At 41.3% G+C, this 18,042-nt stretch overlaps 1 protein-coding gene across 2 annotated transcripts in view; it reads right to left on the bottom strand.

Moving 5' to 3' along the window:
• The window catches only part of LOC138247173 (killer cell lectin-like receptor subfamily B member 1B allele A), a 213,963-nt gene extending 198,060 nt beyond the window's left edge, over positions 1 to 15,903 (bottom strand). The window contains exons 1-2 of one of the 2 annotated variants that reach the window (XM_069201915.1): positions 15,766 to 15,903; positions 2,111 to 2,209 (exon numbers count right to left, since the gene is read on the bottom strand). In XM_069201915.1, coding sequence (XP_069058016.1) covers positions 2,111 to 2,209; positions 15,766 to 15,850 — 184 coding nt within the window. In that variant the 5' untranslated portion in view covers positions 15,851 to 15,903. The remainder of the gene's footprint in view (positions 1 to 2,110; positions 2,210 to 15,765) is intronic. The other variant, XM_069201916.1, reaches the window with a different exon arrangement.
• Positions 15,904 to 18,042: the final 2,139 nt, after the last annotated feature.

Raw genomic sequence — 18,042 nt, 5'->3', positions numbered from 1 at the left:
CATTCCCTCTCACACCCTATCCTATCTCATTCATCCTCTCTGCAATCCATTTACTTTGAAGATGATAGAAACTACAATGTTTAAGATTGATGCTTTCACCATGAGAAATTCCCTCATATCCTTAGATATAAACTGCACCTCTTTGTTCACTTACAAACCTGACATCTAATGACTTAGAGACATAATCAACCAATAAAATGGTTTATCACTACTGAGCAGGAAGGCGTAATTGAGATAAAATGGAGAATAATTCATCTCTGTCCCCTTTCCCTTCTCCGAAGATCCAGGCATTAACGCCACCAGTAATCAACAATATCCCTTGGGATAGATCTGGGTAAAACTGATTATAGCTTTTCTTGTTTTAGGTGGCAGATGATCATTAAACAATATTATTTTTTTAGTGTCAGAATAATGATGCACTTACTTGAATTCCATTGCCAATAGTGTTTTGGAAGTAGAGTTTATGTGTTTTTCTGTCTGTCCCAACTGGTTGTATATCAGTATTATTCCAATGGGATCTCTGTTTGGGTGTTTCACCACTAGGGGTCACAAAAAGTAAAACTTCAGATCCTTTATAGTTCAGTACTCTTACTTTCTTGTAAGCATGTGATGTGATACTTGTTAAGAAAATGTTATTAATCATTAATTGCAGTTAATAGATATCTTTTGAGTAGGGCTATATTCCATTATGCAAATTGTTCTAAAGTGTTTCTAGGAGATAGGATAGAACATCAAAAGTCATTGTTGATAAATTGGTTAGAGTTAATAGTTTGGTACCGAGCACAACAATTTGATGGTCCAAGCCCCTTTCCGTGCTGGATCACCTTTGGACATTTGGCATTTGTGTTATTTACTATTAGGCAGCTTGCCCTTCTACCCCCGTGTAGTGTAATTAGCAAATGTTCTATATCAATAGATTTCACAATATAGGAGCCAAACAATGCTTATATCTAATAGTAGATAACTTGATTGAAAAGTCAACTTATTTAATATGTCAATTAGTTAGTTAGATTTATTTTTGTCTGTCATGTAGCATCAACATTTTTTGACTGCCATAGCAGACTGGTAGTGGCATAAATGTATCATGAATTTACAAGGACCTCTCTCTGTGGCTCCCTTTCCAGAATTCCAAATGTACTGAAGTCTATCTGAGGCACCACCAATCGGGATCTCCGAGTTGTCCACCAGCCAGAGTAAATACTTTGAATAGAATGTGAACATTCAAATCCTTTGGTATATGCCTCTATAGAAGTATCACTATATATAATGGATACCCAATATCTGAGCATATTTGGAGCCATTACAATTTAGGAGGCCTGTTCACAAACTGCATATTGTTGAACATTTTATTGCACTATAATAGTATGCGAACCATACTTTAAAATGCAATTCACAAACATACGTGTGGAGGTTCTGCCTCCACCTGACTTATCTTTTCCTATGGGTCAATCTCCACCCTGACTGCAGAGTCTCTGCATACGTAAATATACATTTTAGTATTATATGTGGGAGGGACAAGGGAAGTGGCTTAAAATGGTGAATAGATATGACCAAAGAGGAAGGGATTTAGAAGGCATAAGGAGGGAGTTTAGAGAAGTATAATTAAATAATAAATTCCCACCACAATTATTTTTTATTACTAATTCATTAAAATGTTAGGTGATTTATGGAGTTAATTAAAAGTGATAATTAAAGTTGCTTATAATTAAATAATAAATATGAACTATTTTTAGATGTTTGAAACATTAAAGTTTATTGTTTTACAATGTTTCCTACCTACCTACATTATTTTCTATTGGAGAGTGCATCACTGGATGGCCATGTGTGGTGCTTGACTTCTTTCTGTTTCTTTTCTGGTAGTAGTAACTTACACTTGTAATATTGGCTCTGTCCCCTTTTTCGATAGGTGGAGACATGTAAGTCTTCACTTTCAGTAACTTTACACTTAGATTTTTTGCCTACGTAAAAGTAGCAAGGTTACTCAGAAGGTTAGTAGTAAATTACACATATAAATTGTTCACGGCAATATCTAACTCAGGACCGTTGTTGAACCTGCTATCAAGGCCTCCCACATGCAACATTTTCAAATTTCATAGATGTCAGCACTTACCCCAAAGACCACTTCCTATGAAAACGAGGACAGCAATTATAAGCAGTGCTCCACTGACCCATAGTATAAGTCTATGCCACTGTGGACACTGGAAATCAGCTGTAAAGATGAAAGGTTGAGAAAATAAGAGAATATCAATAATTAAACAGTGTGCATGCAATAATAATTTCAGGTCATTAGTTACAGGTACAACTAAGATGCAGTCTTTGTAGAAGCTGTAGAGGACAGAGAAGTAGCCTTTGATTAACCATATCCCATCTCTCACTTTTATGGTGTTGTAATTAGAATCAGAGGAGTTCTGAGCACTGCCTCTGGTATTGACAGATGGGTTCCTTGGACAAAAGGGCAGAAGATTATTAAAGAAGGGTTCATCCTCTACCGCCAATGTTCAACAAAGGTGGGTGCCAACTATAGGAAATGTGAATTGGATTCAGAGAGGTGATGCCTTGCACCCCATTGCCAAACTAAGGCTATGAGAGGGCAGAACATGCAGAGTTTCACTCCATGCCAACAGTCAGAAATATGAATGTTGCGCTGCAATGTAGCATCAGTAGCGTGAGCAACTCTGAAACATCAGAAAGAATGGCACTATACAGTGCTCAAGCATACACAGCCATTTTGGTTGATTTTGCTGCCACTCTAGTAGAAAATCTACTCGAGCAGCAGCAAATCTACTTAAGAAACAGCCCTATGACCGCTACCGCATGTCTGCCCACAATTATTTGTGTTAGAAAATGGCAAGAAAGGCTGCTCGCATTTCTGTAGTCTCATGGGAAAATATTCCACCATGCTTTGATTGGCAGAATTTGGCCAGCATGTCGCATTACAAGGGTAATGCAAAATCGCCAAATTCCACCTGTTCTGTCAGGCGGAATGAAAGGTTCCACCTACCCCTAATTATAGGCTGCTCTTTGTGAGTGAGCAAATATAATAGACCCATTCAAGTTATTGGGAGATTAGGAATTTTAAGAGTTGTTGTTGACTTTCTGTTGAGTTGAAACTGAAACAGGCCCAGGTGGCGCCTATTGCCAATGTGAAAGCTGGAGTTTGAGATCCACATGAAGTACATCATAAGTGGGGGTAAAGCCATCTTTACAGAGTACTTGCATCAAATTAAGGGATTGCTTTGTTTTAATGCAGCCAACCACAGCATGAATGGTTTTATAAAATGTTTAAAAAGCTCTGTCTTGTTGCAGTATCCCCTACTCTAGAATTGCAGAGTGACATATTGTTTGCAGCATATAAAGCAATGTCTTTAAAGTCATTGGCTGTTAATGAATTCCTAAATAATACCTAACTGTGAAGAGCACCTCAGAAATAACTTTCAAGACACTGAATGTATGGAAACTAAAGAAACATCCTTAGTTGAGGAAGATAAATATCTTCTCTTTCAATGTCCACAGTGCAGCAGTGGTCCATCTATCTCTGTCAAGGACAGAAGTACTGAGTCAGCTGTAGGGATGGTAATTAAAAGGAAACACACACATTGGTCTACTGTCAACATAAAATTGCAGAACACTTTTAGAATTCAACCCAGAAAGATACTAATTTACAGCATTAGCCAGACCTGCAAGAGGAAAGTAGTACTGAGGTAGACGAAACATTTGGAGCAGGTGAACTGAAAAACACTTGTTACCCTATTCCGAAGCAGAGGTCCTGACAGAATAAGATATGAATAACAATCTTCTGGAAGCTAAAGTAGGACACAACTGAACAACAGGAAGGCTTTTTACACGTGGCCACCTGAAATATCTTCAGAATGGACAGTAAAAAACGATTCAAAGTTAATTTCACATTTTTGGTAAATATGCTAGGTTTTCAAAAATCCCCTAACACAGTGAACTAACTGCTGTTTGGCATCATGCTGACATCAACTCTGAATTGTGAGGAGCCCACACAGTGGCATTAAGAAGCTGGGTGATCTGAAGGGGAGACTGATTTAAGTAAACAATTGAACAATTTTACCTGTTATGCACATTGTTAAAGCACACTCTCAACTGCAAGGGTGGCCTGGTACTGAGCAGGTGTGTGCACCTAGCCTGACTATTGCAGGTTGGTTTATTGAAAAGCCAGGTCTTAGGCTTCATGTGGAATTCAGGAAGAGAGGAAGATATTCCCATGCAGAGTGTGAGGTCATTCCACACTTTAGGATGGATTTAAGAGAAAGTTTGTCCTCCTGATCTGGTTCTGTGTATGCTTGAGATGTGTGTGAGTATGAGACCTACAGAGTGGAGGTGCCTGGGTGGTTGCTGGAAGGAGATGTGACTGTTCAGGTTGGTGGAGCCTAAGTTATGCAGCACCGTAAATGTGTGTGGGAGGAGTTTAAAATGAGCGTGCCTGTGGATCGGGAGCCAGTGGAGCTCTATGTGGTGTGATGTGCTTTCTGCGTGGGAGGATGATAATGAGTCTGGCTGCTGAGTTCTGGATAGTTTGTAGTCTTCTAGTGAGTTGCTTGGTGATCCCAATGTAGAGGGTGTTCTCATCGTCCAAGTTGCTGGTGAGAGTAAAACATTTTCTACTGTTGCTTGAGTGCCATTTAAAGAGCTTCTTAAGCATCTTCAGGTAGTAGAAACCGGATGCAGTGATGGTGTTGACTTGATGATGGCTGGCCACCAGCTGGAGTTCCATGGTGAAGTGCTGTTGCCTAAAATCACAACTTATTTTTTGTCTGTGTTGAGTTTGAGGCAGTTGGCTTTTATACAGTTATCCATTTTGGTCATGCAGGCAGTAAACTTGATTCTTGTGTTGGGGTCTTGCCTGAGAAGGAGAGTATGAGTGATGTGCCATTGGCATAAAAAAGTATGGTGATGAAGTGTGCACAGATGATACTGGCCAGAGGGATCATGTCTGCATTCAAGAGGTTTGGGCTGAGTGATGAACCTTCAGGTACTATGCAGATGGGTTTGTGGGCTTCCAAGGATTAAGATGCCAGTATGATAGCCTGTGTTCTATCCATTAAGAAGAAGCAGATCCAGCAGAGAGCGGTTCCATGAATGCCAATCTCATGCAGGCGTCTGATGAGGATGGAGTGTGAGACTGTGTCAAGTGCTGCAGAGAGGGCTAGGAGAATGAGGGCGTCCATGTCACATCTATCACATGCTTTAAAAAGGACTTTCTTTTGATTATTTGGTTGGGAACAAACAAACACAACTATGGTAGTATTTATATAATCAGAGGATTGATGGATTTATATAAAAAGAAGCAAATCTCCTTGGTATACAAAAGGAGCCATTTAAAAAAAATATTGAAAAATGGTCCAAAATCGAAAGAGACCTGAGAATTAAGGATGTGAGAAATTGTAGTGTTTCACCTAAGGTTCCAATTACCAATGTATATCATACTTCACTTAATCTAGGTTGTACTTCACTCCGCAGATAATCCAGCCTGAGTTCCCAAATGCAAATCCACAATATCCTTGCAATAAAAGAGTGGCTTGGAGACATATGTTCATTGATTGTTCTACATACCTAGAATTCTGGGAGAATGTTCACAATCAATTATCTTTTTTAAGCACCATAAATGTAGAGCTTGGGAATAAAACTTCATTAAGTGGTCGCCCTACCAATTGTACTTCTAAGTGGAGGCCCAAAATTAATACAGTATAATTAGCGACACATAAAGTCAGAAATTGTTAAAAGGTGGATGCTTATAAACCACATGAATTGGAGGAGTGGAAGGGATTGTTAAATTAACTGTTGAGTTTGGGATTTGTATATTACAGCGAGCAGGAAAATACAACATGAAAAAGCATCTTAAGGAGACTTTATTGCAGAACATTCTTACATAGATAAATCAGACTGAAGTGATTAGTACACAGGATGAAGAACTAAGTTATATAACGGTATAGATCATGGTGTTTTATTAGTAAGCCTAGAAGATAAGGCCAGATTTACATCTTCCTGTTTCTGTTAACAGATATTATTATAGTTTGAAGATTTAAATTAGCTGGAGGGATTACACCTGAACAAATATATAGAAATGTAATTTACTGTGAATATATTTAAAAATTATGGATTTGGTTTTGTATCATTGGTAACAGAATAGAATGACAGCATGATGGAACTCCTTTGCTCCAAATTACAAAATTACCTCCATCCCCTGGCAGAACAGCCGGATGCCCCCCCTCAAAAGCCAAATAAATTCCTTTCAGTTTGAAGGTGGTCGTCTTTTATCACTGTTCCTTAGACATATTAATGTTATCTGTCCAGATGAGCTTTGTAAGTATAGTTTATCGCAGATTCAAGAGCCTATTACTAAGATATAATTTCCAATTTCTAGAGCTATAAATATGGTTACATGAGTAAAGTTGAATAAATTGACACCTGTAGTCTGTAGAAACCGGTCTCCCGAGTGTGGGCTATTTTATTATGGCTATGTACATGTGGCTCAAAATTAAAATAAAACTAATTAGACTTTTTCTACATCTGTTCTCTATATCAGGGGTTTTAGTAGAATAATCCATATCAGTAGGAAAGCTGGAGTGAGAACATGTCAACCACTGAGAAGTGATGAGGGTGGTTCAAAATTTGACCACATTTCTTTTCATCCTAGTTTTAATTTTGTAGTAGTGAACTACAAAATCAATAAATCAATGAGGTAGTGTCAGAAGATGGAGCAAGGACAGAACATACACATCAAACTTTGCTCAAGAAATATACATCTAAGAGCTTTGGATAATCCCACCAGGCAACTTGTTTACTGGTGTGGAGCGACTCCTATGTAACCTATTGTGGGTGAGGGATCTGCTCCCTTTTTAAAAAAATGTCTGAATCAAGAATTCATTACAGTTCTATCCTCACTGAAAATAGTCTTGAATACACAAAAGGTACATGCATAAGTCTTGGTTTCTGTATTTTGAGAGGAAGAACTGTTCTGCTTCCATTACTAAAGTCCCAATTCTATTCGATTGAACTACAATGTTATGCTTCACATTTTATTGAACTACTATGTAATACTGCACATATACCTAGAAGTATTTATCAATAATGGGACTTAATCATATATTTCAGAATATATATATATATATATATATATATATATATATATATATATATATATATATATATATATAATTCCAAGCTAAAATATATATATATACATATATATATAAATATATATATATACTGTATATATATAGTTATATGTAGAAGATATATATATATATAGTATATGTTTTCAAACCGTGCTCTAATTTCTGTGACCAGTCTCTGACATAGGGGGTCATTACAACCTGGCAGCCGAGGTTTGCGGGGGCCAGAATACCGCCATTGCTGGCGGTATGGCTGGCTCCCTATGTTGACTATGCCGTCACATCAACATTGCCGCTGGCTCGTAATTGAGCTGGCGGCAATGCTGATGTGCAGCCTCTTCCTGGCGGGCCCCTGAGTCCCCTTACTGCCAGCCTCTTCCTGGCAGTGCAAACCGCCAGAAACAGGCTGGCGGTAGGGGAGTCATAATCCCCAGGGAAGCGCTGCTTGCAGCGCTGCCCTGGTGGATTATCACCGCCGGGGCTAAAATGGCACTACCGCCGCGGTCCAAATACGCCGGGAGGCACCGCCAGCCTGTTGGCGGTGCTCCCGTCGTTTTGGCCCTGGCGGTCAAAGACCTCCAGGGTCATAATGACCACTTTAGTCATGTAAAGTTGGTACTAATAGTTCATTTGGCAAAATCTCCAATTATAGGGAGTCTCAGACTGACCTTCCTAATAAATAATATTTAGGCAGGACGTTATTTGTGATCCTTTGTAATTGGCTGCAAACATAGGAATGGTGACCTGCAAGGAACAATAGGCACCATCCCTGTGTTTACATTCCCAAACAGGAGACTTTGGGCCTGAATTAGAGTTTGGTGGATTACTCTGTCACAAACGTGATGGACATCCTGTCCGTCGTATTATGATTCCGTTATATCCTATGGAAATTGGAATATGTCGGCTGGAATATCTGTCACATTTGTGATGGAGTAACCAGTCTGCCAAACTCTAATTCAGACCCTTGTGTTTTAAACACCCCTCATTGTTTAAAGAAACAACAGTTTCTAGTTTGGGAAGATATGTGGGGGTGGCAGGAGTAGGAAGTTCCCCAGGATGACATCAGAAACAACTCCCAAAAGGAAAGGGGACCCTAGAGGACCCCATAGCCTTTGCAAATCACTCACCCCAACGTTTGAGATGTTGATAACTAATCAATATATTGCAACTGCTGATGCTATTCAGTAAGGGTCACTAAACCCATTTTTCAAGTGAGAAATGCATTTGAACACACAGAATGCTTTGCAAACACTTTAAAAAACACAGTTTATGTTCTGCAAACTCTGATTTTGCCAATGGTTTCATACATGGGGGGCTATATTACGGAAGAGCCCCGGGGGAGCAAAGAGCATTTGCGCCCTCTTTGTGCTCCCTCTGGGCACTTTGGTATTACAGAAGGAACTGCAAATGCATGTGCAGTCCCATCTGTAATACAGATAGTGCTAGTGCGCATATATTGCCAGTGCTATCTCAAGAGGGTGTTCCCTCATTGCATGGGGGCATGAACGAATTTCTTTGTCTCTGCCCATGCCATATCACGGATATGGGCGCAGAGGCAAACATGCCTTTAGGAGACACACTTTAATTTCACCACAAAAAGATGGCACGCTTTCAGTGTGCCTCCTAAAGGCAGCCCTCTGGGGGGATGGACCTCCGAGATACCCCCTTACAGACAAGTGCATTCAATCACTGAACCTGCCACCAAGGGGATCTCAGATCCCTCTTCAAAGTTGAGACAGGTTGCCGCATGCACAGAGAAACACAGAATCGTTTTTAAACATCTGCTCAGTGTTGCTCTTGAGAGGGCAGTGCATTCTATTGATAGGGCATACTTTTCCTGTTTGCACCTGGCACACCTGCTTAAAGGTGCACTGTGGCGCATACAGGAAAGGTGTGCCCTCTAGTAGGTCCTCTGGACTTCAATTTTGTTATGTGCCCTTCAGTCCAGGTGACCAGGAAATGTCATCTGCTGGGCCATCTGTGATCCATTCATACCCAGAACCTACTTGATGTGCATGGTGGCAACAGCAGAATGTTTGGTGAGGCTCAAAATGGATGCCAGACAAATTGGCTGTTATTTCTGATGATAAGCATAATTTTTCTGCCATTGAATTTGCTTCTCTTCCATTGACTGAATTAGTTAGTCCCTGATACACAGTATGCAGGGCTAGTCTGAGTTTTACACAAAACAATTAAAAATAATGCCTAAAGTGTATATTCCCGTCCTTATTCAGTTAATTACTTTTGTCCAGCAGTTACTTTTGCTTGACAACTACCAAACAGTTATTATCAAAGTCAATATTCCAGGCATTGACTGATTACACTTTGGTTATGCCAAATATTAATAATGTGTAATTATAATAATTATAATATTTTTGTAAGGAATAGTTTTTTTCATGAATTCACACAACTCAGGAGCAGCCCGGTAGCTGTTGGGAGAGTTGTCAAGCGCTTATCTGAGTAAATAAATCATTGTTTAAAGGCCAAAATATATATATTGCACCAGTGGTGCCTGACACTGAAGGGGCTACCTATTGTGCAGATGCGCACATTGTTCAAGAGGAGAATGCTGTCACTCGCAGTCAGGTAAGCCAATATGTGAAGTGGACAAACTTCTGCCTCATTCTGCATGTTGTGGACGGTGGAAGTAAAATGAATGAATGACACTGCAGCAGACCAATGCATTACTAGAGCTGACTGGAAGCCCGCGTAAGTTACTAAGGACAGTATATACATATATATTGTATAAATACATTTTTTAAAACAAAAGGTGTTGACTAACTTGAGATGTGAAAAGTAATAATTCATTTAAAAGAAAAACAAACCTGTGTTATCACTGTAATCTTTGACCAGCTATCTTGGTCAAATAATTCACTAGACTGGCTCTCTGTTAATAAATGTGTAGAGGTTGATGCTTTGTACTTTACTAAATATCAGTCTCATTTTCTCTTTGCTCCTAAATTGAATTGTCAATTTTTGGAAAAGTACTTTTTTTCCTAGTACTGTCTCCGAAGGAAATGCAGGGGTGATCCCTATATTAAAGAAGCATAAAATACAAACCAACTACAGATGAAGGGCTGATTTAGAACTCAGCGGATGGGTTACTCCGTCACAAGGGTAACGGATATTTCATCTACTGAAATCTAAATCCCATAGGATAGAATGGGATTTAGATTTCAGCGGAGGGGATATCTGTCACCGTTGTGACAGACTAGCGTGTTGACCCCATGCTTAATGAGACTCGAAGTGTTTGGACCTCAGGAAAGTCCTCAGGGACTGCAATCCTAATAATAACCATTACACGCTCTCATAGGGTGTCTGCCGTTTGTAGGCACTGCATACTTTGAGAGACCTGCAATAGCTAAGTAGGACCCAACAAGTGAATGATTTACTTTACAACTCAAAACAATCAGAAGTTCTCTTAATTTAAATCCTGCATCAAAGATGAGTTTAAAAAGTATGATTTAATTTGTTGTAATCAAAAGAATATATCGTAGGTATTTTGTTCTCTGTCAGTCAACCATCCCTTAAAATATAACTTACAATATCTTTTGCACTTAAATTAGCACATAGTCACCATAATATCTTTCTTAGTGATGGTAGACAGGATTCGACTAAAAAGTAGCAATTTCACCAATATTTCTGTACTTTCTTTCAATGTTACCTGTTAATGCACTAGAATACTTTTTTATAGAAATAGATATTTTATTATGAACATTTTATGTCAAAATAACAATAAATCCGAATTTTTCTTAATAAATTAAAGTACTCAAGGAAATAATAGGTACTAAGGGCCAGATGTAGCAAACTCCAATTTTGCGAGTTGCAAATTGCGAGTCAGACCGACTCGCACTTTGCAACTCGCAAAATTGTATGCAGAAAGGTGTCTCAGACACCTTCTGCGACTCGCTATGGGGTCGCAAAGACCCACCTCATCAATATTCATGAGGTGGGGAGCAGTTTGCGACCCCATAGGGAGTCCCTGCACTCACAGGGATGGAGGCCTGCTGTAGTCAGCAGACCTCCATGTCTGTGACTGCTTTGTCAATAAAGCAGTTTTTTTTTTTCATTTTCCAGCCCGTTTTCCTGAAAGGAAAACGAGTTGCAAAATGAAAAATAAACCGAAACCATTTGGTTTCGTTTTTTTCAGAGTAGGCAGTGGTCCATAGGACAACTGCCTGCTCTGAAAATATATTTATTTCTGCATTCACAAAGGGGAAGGGGTCCCATGGGGACCCCTTCCCTTTTGCGAATGAGTTACCACCAGTGTGACACTGGTGGTAACTGTGAGTTGGTTTGCGACCGCATTCGCGGTCACAAAGCAACTCAGCATGGCGATGCGGTCGCAAATAGGAAGGGAACACCCCTTCCTAATTGCGAGTCGCATCCCCAAATTGCGAGTCGGTACCGACTCGCATTTTGGAGATGAACATCGCGTTCGGCCTTTTGCATGCCGCAAACTGCGTTTTTCGCAGTTTGCGACATGCAAAAGGCTTTCTACATCTGGCCCTTAGTTCCTTCATTGTGTGTTGTTATCATGAATTGTTTTACTGAGAGAGCTCTGGTTTTGATTACTGGATTAATATTTTGTGGTTCTCAGATTAAGGTGAAGTTAGAGATAGCATTCATTGCTTTATTTTGTTTCTCTGATTTTATTTGTATTTCACAAAAACATATCTCCTTAGCTTTGACTATTTAGAAAAATATGTGTCTTTATTTCGATTGGCAAAACCAGTGATAAAAATATAGTTAATGCTTCACCTATAATGTACATTTAGAGCTGTCTTTTGGAAAAGAAAGGGGTATTTTTTATTGTGTCACATCTATGCTAGTGATCAGTGGCTTATCTTTTCCTCAACTACAGAACAAGCATAATTTACCATAATCTTGTTTTAAATGGATTAAAATAAACTATTTCTAATTCAGAGTGCCATTAATTTATGTAATTTTAATTTACCACATAATGCTTCAGTTTATGAATGTTGCTAATGTTGTTAATGTTAAGTGACAAATAAAGACTGATGTCGGTTATTGTCGTAGTAGAGGTCGGACCACCCCAAATGCGGCGGGCCGGCCTCCACATTTTGACTGTGGTGAAAGCGACATTGTCTGACCGCTGGCACCGCTAGGTTGCCGCAGGTCGACAGCTTGGCGGTGCTGTCGGTTTTAATCTGCCAGGGAGGATTACAACCCCAGTTTTCTCCAGTCTGTACATGGCGGTTCCAGCGCCATGCAAATGCTGGAGGAGACGGGGTGCCGAGGCCCCCATTAACAGCCCCATTGCGCTTATCGCAGGCAGTGAAAAGCACAACGGTGCTGTCGCACCTGATGCACAGCAACATTGCTGCCATCTCAATTGTTGTGGTGAGTTTCCCACTGGGTCAGCGGGTGGAAATGCTGTTCCCCCGCTGGCCCAGCAGGAAACTCTTAATAAGGCTAATGGGCGGAAGACCGGACTGGTGGTCTTCTGTCCTAAAGAGTTTGGCGGGTGAAACTCTTAATGAGGCCATGAGTAGCATATTTATAAGAATGTCACACAGTGCAATAGAGCAAGGTGACTTACCTTGAAAAGTCACCTTGCCGCGCTGCACCGCGTGGCAGGGAAAGGACAGTATTTGCTGCATTTAACTCAATATGGTGCATTCCTGCCTTTTCCTTTGCGCTGGTGCCCTTTTGGTAGCCCAGCACCAACACAGACACCCATGCACCATGGTGCAACTGTGTCTCCCTTGCATTCACGATTGGTTTTGAGCAGGAAGAGGCACCTTCCCGCTCAAAAATAATCCCCTGAGGCATACTCCTCTATCTATGTGTTGCAGAATGCAGCACACATATAAAGAGGAAGTAAGAAGAGGAAATAACAATTATTCTCATTGTTACACCTCCCCTGGGAAGGCATAGTGTTTTGGCACGGTCCCAGATTTACCCATAGATAGTCTTCCCAGGCCAAAGTTCTTCCCAGGCAAAAGTGAGGCAAAAGAGTGATTTGCACTGTGTTGCCTTATTCCAGATTAATGAAGCCACTCGAGAGGGACACAATGTGGCCTTGCATGACTTCATAAATCACATCTTGGGTGTGTGTCGGACATGTACCCCATTATGTGGTGCAAACCCTATGCAAAATGCCTCATAAAAAAGATTGTCTACCTCATGGGTTGTCAACATTACTCAAATTTTTAATTTTCTGTACAATCAAATATTTCTACTACAATTTATGTAAAAAATGAATACTCTAATATCTACTTCTTGTCGGTCATGCTCATTTTCTCCTAGTCCTTTTTACACTTATGAACTTTGAGAGTAGTTTAATTCAGCCCTTTCAGACACAGGTTTGAGAAAAGATTAATACTGTATTCGAAACAAATGCTCCCATAGTTTTGCAAATTTTTGATTGAGGCATAGCTGATAATATTAGACAACAGTAAGCATTATGAAAATTAGAAAAGGCATGTCTAACATTTACATGAAAAGAACCCAATACTTCATGATACAGTTCTTTAATAAAGCAAAGAATTGTTGTAGGAAGTCAAGGATTTGGGAGAAATGTAGGGGCAATCAGCCTCTCGTGTCAATGTAATAACAGACACGCCCACAGCTGTAATTTTACTCAATTTATTGAACGATATATAAGTTTAAAAAGCATTTATAGGTAAAGATGGCATATTCTTTTGTAAGTTGAGAGATGTTTCACTTTATAAGGCGTATAAAAGCTACCATACAGCTCTAAAAAACGTTGTGCTATCGAAAGGTAAATCAACAGAATGTGAGCGGTGTAACATCTTTACCTTTATCGCCAATCATCAGACCTCTTAGTTGTGAATCATCATATTGAAGGTATCAATAGTTCAGGGAACTTGGCCCTCATGAGCTAATTGTGTTCAATAAATACCGCACAGAGTCACTATGTCAAGGAATTTCTTTTGGGATGTCACAGTAGCTGGAGACTTTTACTAAGTATCCACTGTTTGAAAAAATCATAAGGATTTACTGGGATGTCCATTCAACTGGGGAGAGACATGCTATTTAGGATTAAAAATAGTGTCATCACCTCATAAGTTTTACCGGGGAGCCATAGCTTTATTGGTTTATTAGGGGTGGAATTCCACAGAGCTACATAAAAACTCAGTGATATCCTGCAAAATTCTTACAATGGATGGAAAATATGAATATCCTGCTGCTTACTCTACAATTTAGCACAAGTAGCATGAGCAGCACTGAAAAATCAGCGCAAACAGCACCATGCGGTGTGCAAGAGTGCACTACCATTCGAGTTGATTTTGCTTCCACTCAAGTAAAACAATTTACTCAAGCAGCAGCAAATCAATTCGAGCAGCAGCAAATCAATTCGAGCAGCAGCAAATCAATTCGAGCAGCAGCCCTCTGATTGCGACCACTCACGACCGCCTGCTACCATCCGCGTTAGTAAATGGAGCTTGGGGATGCCAAATCTTTCTTGTGTTGCTTTCCTGGAGCATTGCAAGAAAAAATTCTGCCATGCGGCGATTGCCAGTAATTTGTCCGGAACTCTGGGTTACAGGAATAACACGAAGTCACCAAATTTCACCAATTCTGCTGGTGGAATGTTTCCTCCCCACATTTTATGAGGGAACTTGCCAAGCAAGATTAATTTTCACAAAGGAATTCCATGCACAGGAGAGCACAGTTTCTTCTCAGCCATTGTGAAACGTTTTCCTTTGCATTTGGCTCAGTGACTACTGCTGTCACCTGCTTGGAATCCCAGCAAAGTCAACTGTGCTGTTCATCCTTCTGAGGTGAGTCAATTGAGTGTCATTAAGTTGGGTATCAGTACGAAAAGAATTAAATAATTAAATTGGCAACTTAAATAAAAACACATTAAAGTTACTTTGGTGCATATAAAGTGTTGCGTTACTCAGTAATTAACAAGCTGGGATATTCCTAGGAGACTCAGCACCCTCACTGATTAGAGCTGCTACAGAGATGGAATTATAACTGACCCTCACTAGAATACTCTGAAGGGACCAGGCTCTCCCACGTTCACCTGCAACATTATTCCAATGCATTAAAGGAATAACTCCCTCGTAAAATGACATGTAAAAATACCTGTGTGTTTAAATGCATCTGGGATGGTAGAATCCTAGGGGATGCCTGGCATCGGTGAACACGCAGAAGCAGCTACCAGAGGAGGAAAGGGGGGGCCAGCGATCAGCATGAGTAGTAAATTGTGCCCCTTGGGCTCCAAGAGGCAGGCACTGTCACTGGGGTGTGAAATGAGGCTTCATGAGTATTTTACTAATAAGGTTCTGTTTTGCTTAGAGATTTTTTCACATTGTGCAGCATGTAATCCTCACCACTCACGAAACCATCAATAGCAGCAAATCACCCCTATATTTGGCGCCCCGACTCTGTCGCTATACCATCCATCATACGAATGCACTCACACCTGGTTAATGTAGTTGACATCTCCCTACATTTTGCCAGGAGGTCACCGAGAAATGTGCAGTGTGTGAGAGGAATCGGCCGGTGTAACACTGAATATTACAGATTGTAATTAGAAGGTAAACTCTCAGTAGGAGTTAGGCTCTCTGGCGCACCTCTGCAGCGACTTGAAGCGCCTAAAGAAAATTTAAAATAAATAACTACTTACAGCGCCTGCTTGCTGCTCTCCTCTCCTTGGCGCGCGAGGCACTCTCAGGAATCCTGATATCTGCATACACAACATCCCCCGCCATGTGAAGTGCTGGGAAGGACGAGCTCTCGGGGTCCTGCGGGCATCAACTCTCAGCTCCTGGAGTCACAGAAAGGAAGTGTGTAGCGCCTCTAAGAAGCGGAAGTGCGGCAGCGCTATGTGACGAGGGGCCACTGACGCCACTTACGGAGATTCCTCAGACCCAGTCCACTCCCTCAGCGATCCCACCCGATCCTGTGACCTTTACTGCAGTGATGTCATTTAGAAGTGCGTGGAGTGAAAACATAGGATTAGGGTAAATATTAATTTCTAATTTTATTTTAAAATTTGGTTTCTCGTGCAGAATCGGATCACGCTACAGATTAAGTCACAGGCAAACAATAAAACAAGAAATGCTAAAATTCAAACTAAGTGAGATTTGATGTGGACCTAATTAGTCTGTACACATTTGGAACGATGAGACATCTTTGAAGAAAAATGACTCCTTGAACATTGGAGACTTTTAATCTCCTTTTGAAAACCAGAACATTTGAAGTGAAATGTTATTGTGAGGCGCATGCCCTGAACCAGACTCCCTGTGCCTGGTCCTGTTCATCCCTGGTTGTACCCGAGGACATTCAGACAGATCATCAAACAGGTTCTTTAACAGGCAGTTTCCTGAGGAGCTGTTGTTGGGTTCAGTGATAGACTGAAGTGACTTCAGTGATGCTGGCGGGTGATAGACTGAAGTGACGTCAGTGGTGCTGGCGGGTGATAGGCTGAAGTGACTTCAGTGGTGCTGGCGAGTGATAGACTGAAGGGACTTCAGTGGTGCTGGCGGGTGATAGACTGAAGTGACGTCAGTGGTGCTGGCGGGTGATAGACTGAAGTGACTTCAGTGGTGCTGGCGGGTGATAGACTGAAGTGACGTCAGTGGTGCTGGAGGGTGATAGACTGAAGTGACTTCACTGGTGCTGGCGGGTGATAGACTGAAGTGACTTCAGTGGTGCTGGCGGGTGATAGACTGAAGTGACGTCAGTGGTGCTGGCGGGTGATAGACTGAAGTGACGTCAGTGGTGCTGGCGGGTGATAGACTGAAGTGACTTGAGTGGTGCTGGCGGGTGATAGACTGAAGTGACGTCAGTGGTGCTGGCGGGTGATAGACTGAAGTGACGTCAGTGGTGCTGGCGGGTGTCTTCCTCCTCATCAGATGCTCTGAGTGAGTAGCTGTCATTAATGAGAAGCTGAGCTGCTGAGTTCCGTGCCCTGTGAGTGAGATAGAAGTAGACTTTACTGAACAGAAAGCTACAATGTACTGCAGAAGTTTAACTCTGACATCATGATGCTTTCACTATGACACAGCTCCTAATGTTATAGCTGGTTCTAAGTTGCCGGCAGTAATCACTGATGTTGGACTTCTAGTGTCTGAAGGTGACAAGAAGGTCCACATACCCAAAGGCCTGGTCCCCAACTATGTGGTGGAAGATGATACTGACAAGTGTCTTGCTGCATGTGAGAGGGTCCTGAGGTTGCACAAGATACCAGAGGAGTACTGGGGGGTTGCGTGTGGACGCATAATCCTACAGTGGGGAGGGACACACTTCTCACACTAGTGGTAGATGACCAGAACAAGTATGCCCCCATTAAAGTCATTTTTGTTTCTACATTTGGGATGCCCCCCAAGCAATACCCCAAGAGGATCAGGGACAGCCACAAACTTCAAAACCGGTCTTATGTAGATGTCTTAGATTCCTATAATAAAGCACTGAAGGACTGGGTGACGGGCAGCAAAGTTTATGATTATGATGAGCTGCACAGCCTGATTCTGAGGGAGCACACACTCAAGATTTGTTTTACAGCACTGCACCAGCTTCTAGTGGTTAGCAGGCTGACTGATCCCAGGAAGCTTGCTGAACAGGTGGACGTCTGGTACAGGAACAGAGTGTTCAAGAAGTTACCTGGGAGTGACCCCAAGAAGGGTGGTTTAGGTTTAGGTTCCCTCCTGCAGAGTGAGGGGGAGGTTAAAGATGATCCAGACAAGTCCCAGTGTAAGGCGGGGGAAGGGTTTCCAAGTCTTTCTGAGAAACCGGTGGTTCTGGTGGCCCCGGACACCCGATTTTAAACCTGCCGCTTTGAGTGCTCCCAGTTAGGACACAAGTAGGGGGACTCTGTTTTTCCTAAGAAAACACCCACTGGCTGGATCTTTACAGTCATGGCAAATATGGCCTTAGCGGTAAATAGTTCACAGGGGCAGGA

Source organism: Pleurodeles waltl, chromosome 7 (genome assembly GCF_031143425.1).
Source record: "Pleurodeles waltl isolate 20211129_DDA chromosome 7, aPleWal1.hap1.20221129, whole genome shotgun sequence".
NCBI lineage: Eukaryota > Metazoa > Chordata > Amphibia > Caudata > Salamandridae > Pleurodeles > Pleurodeles waltl.
Note: the sequence above shows the minus strand (reverse complement) of the source record. Positions and strands in the feature narration are given on the sequence as shown.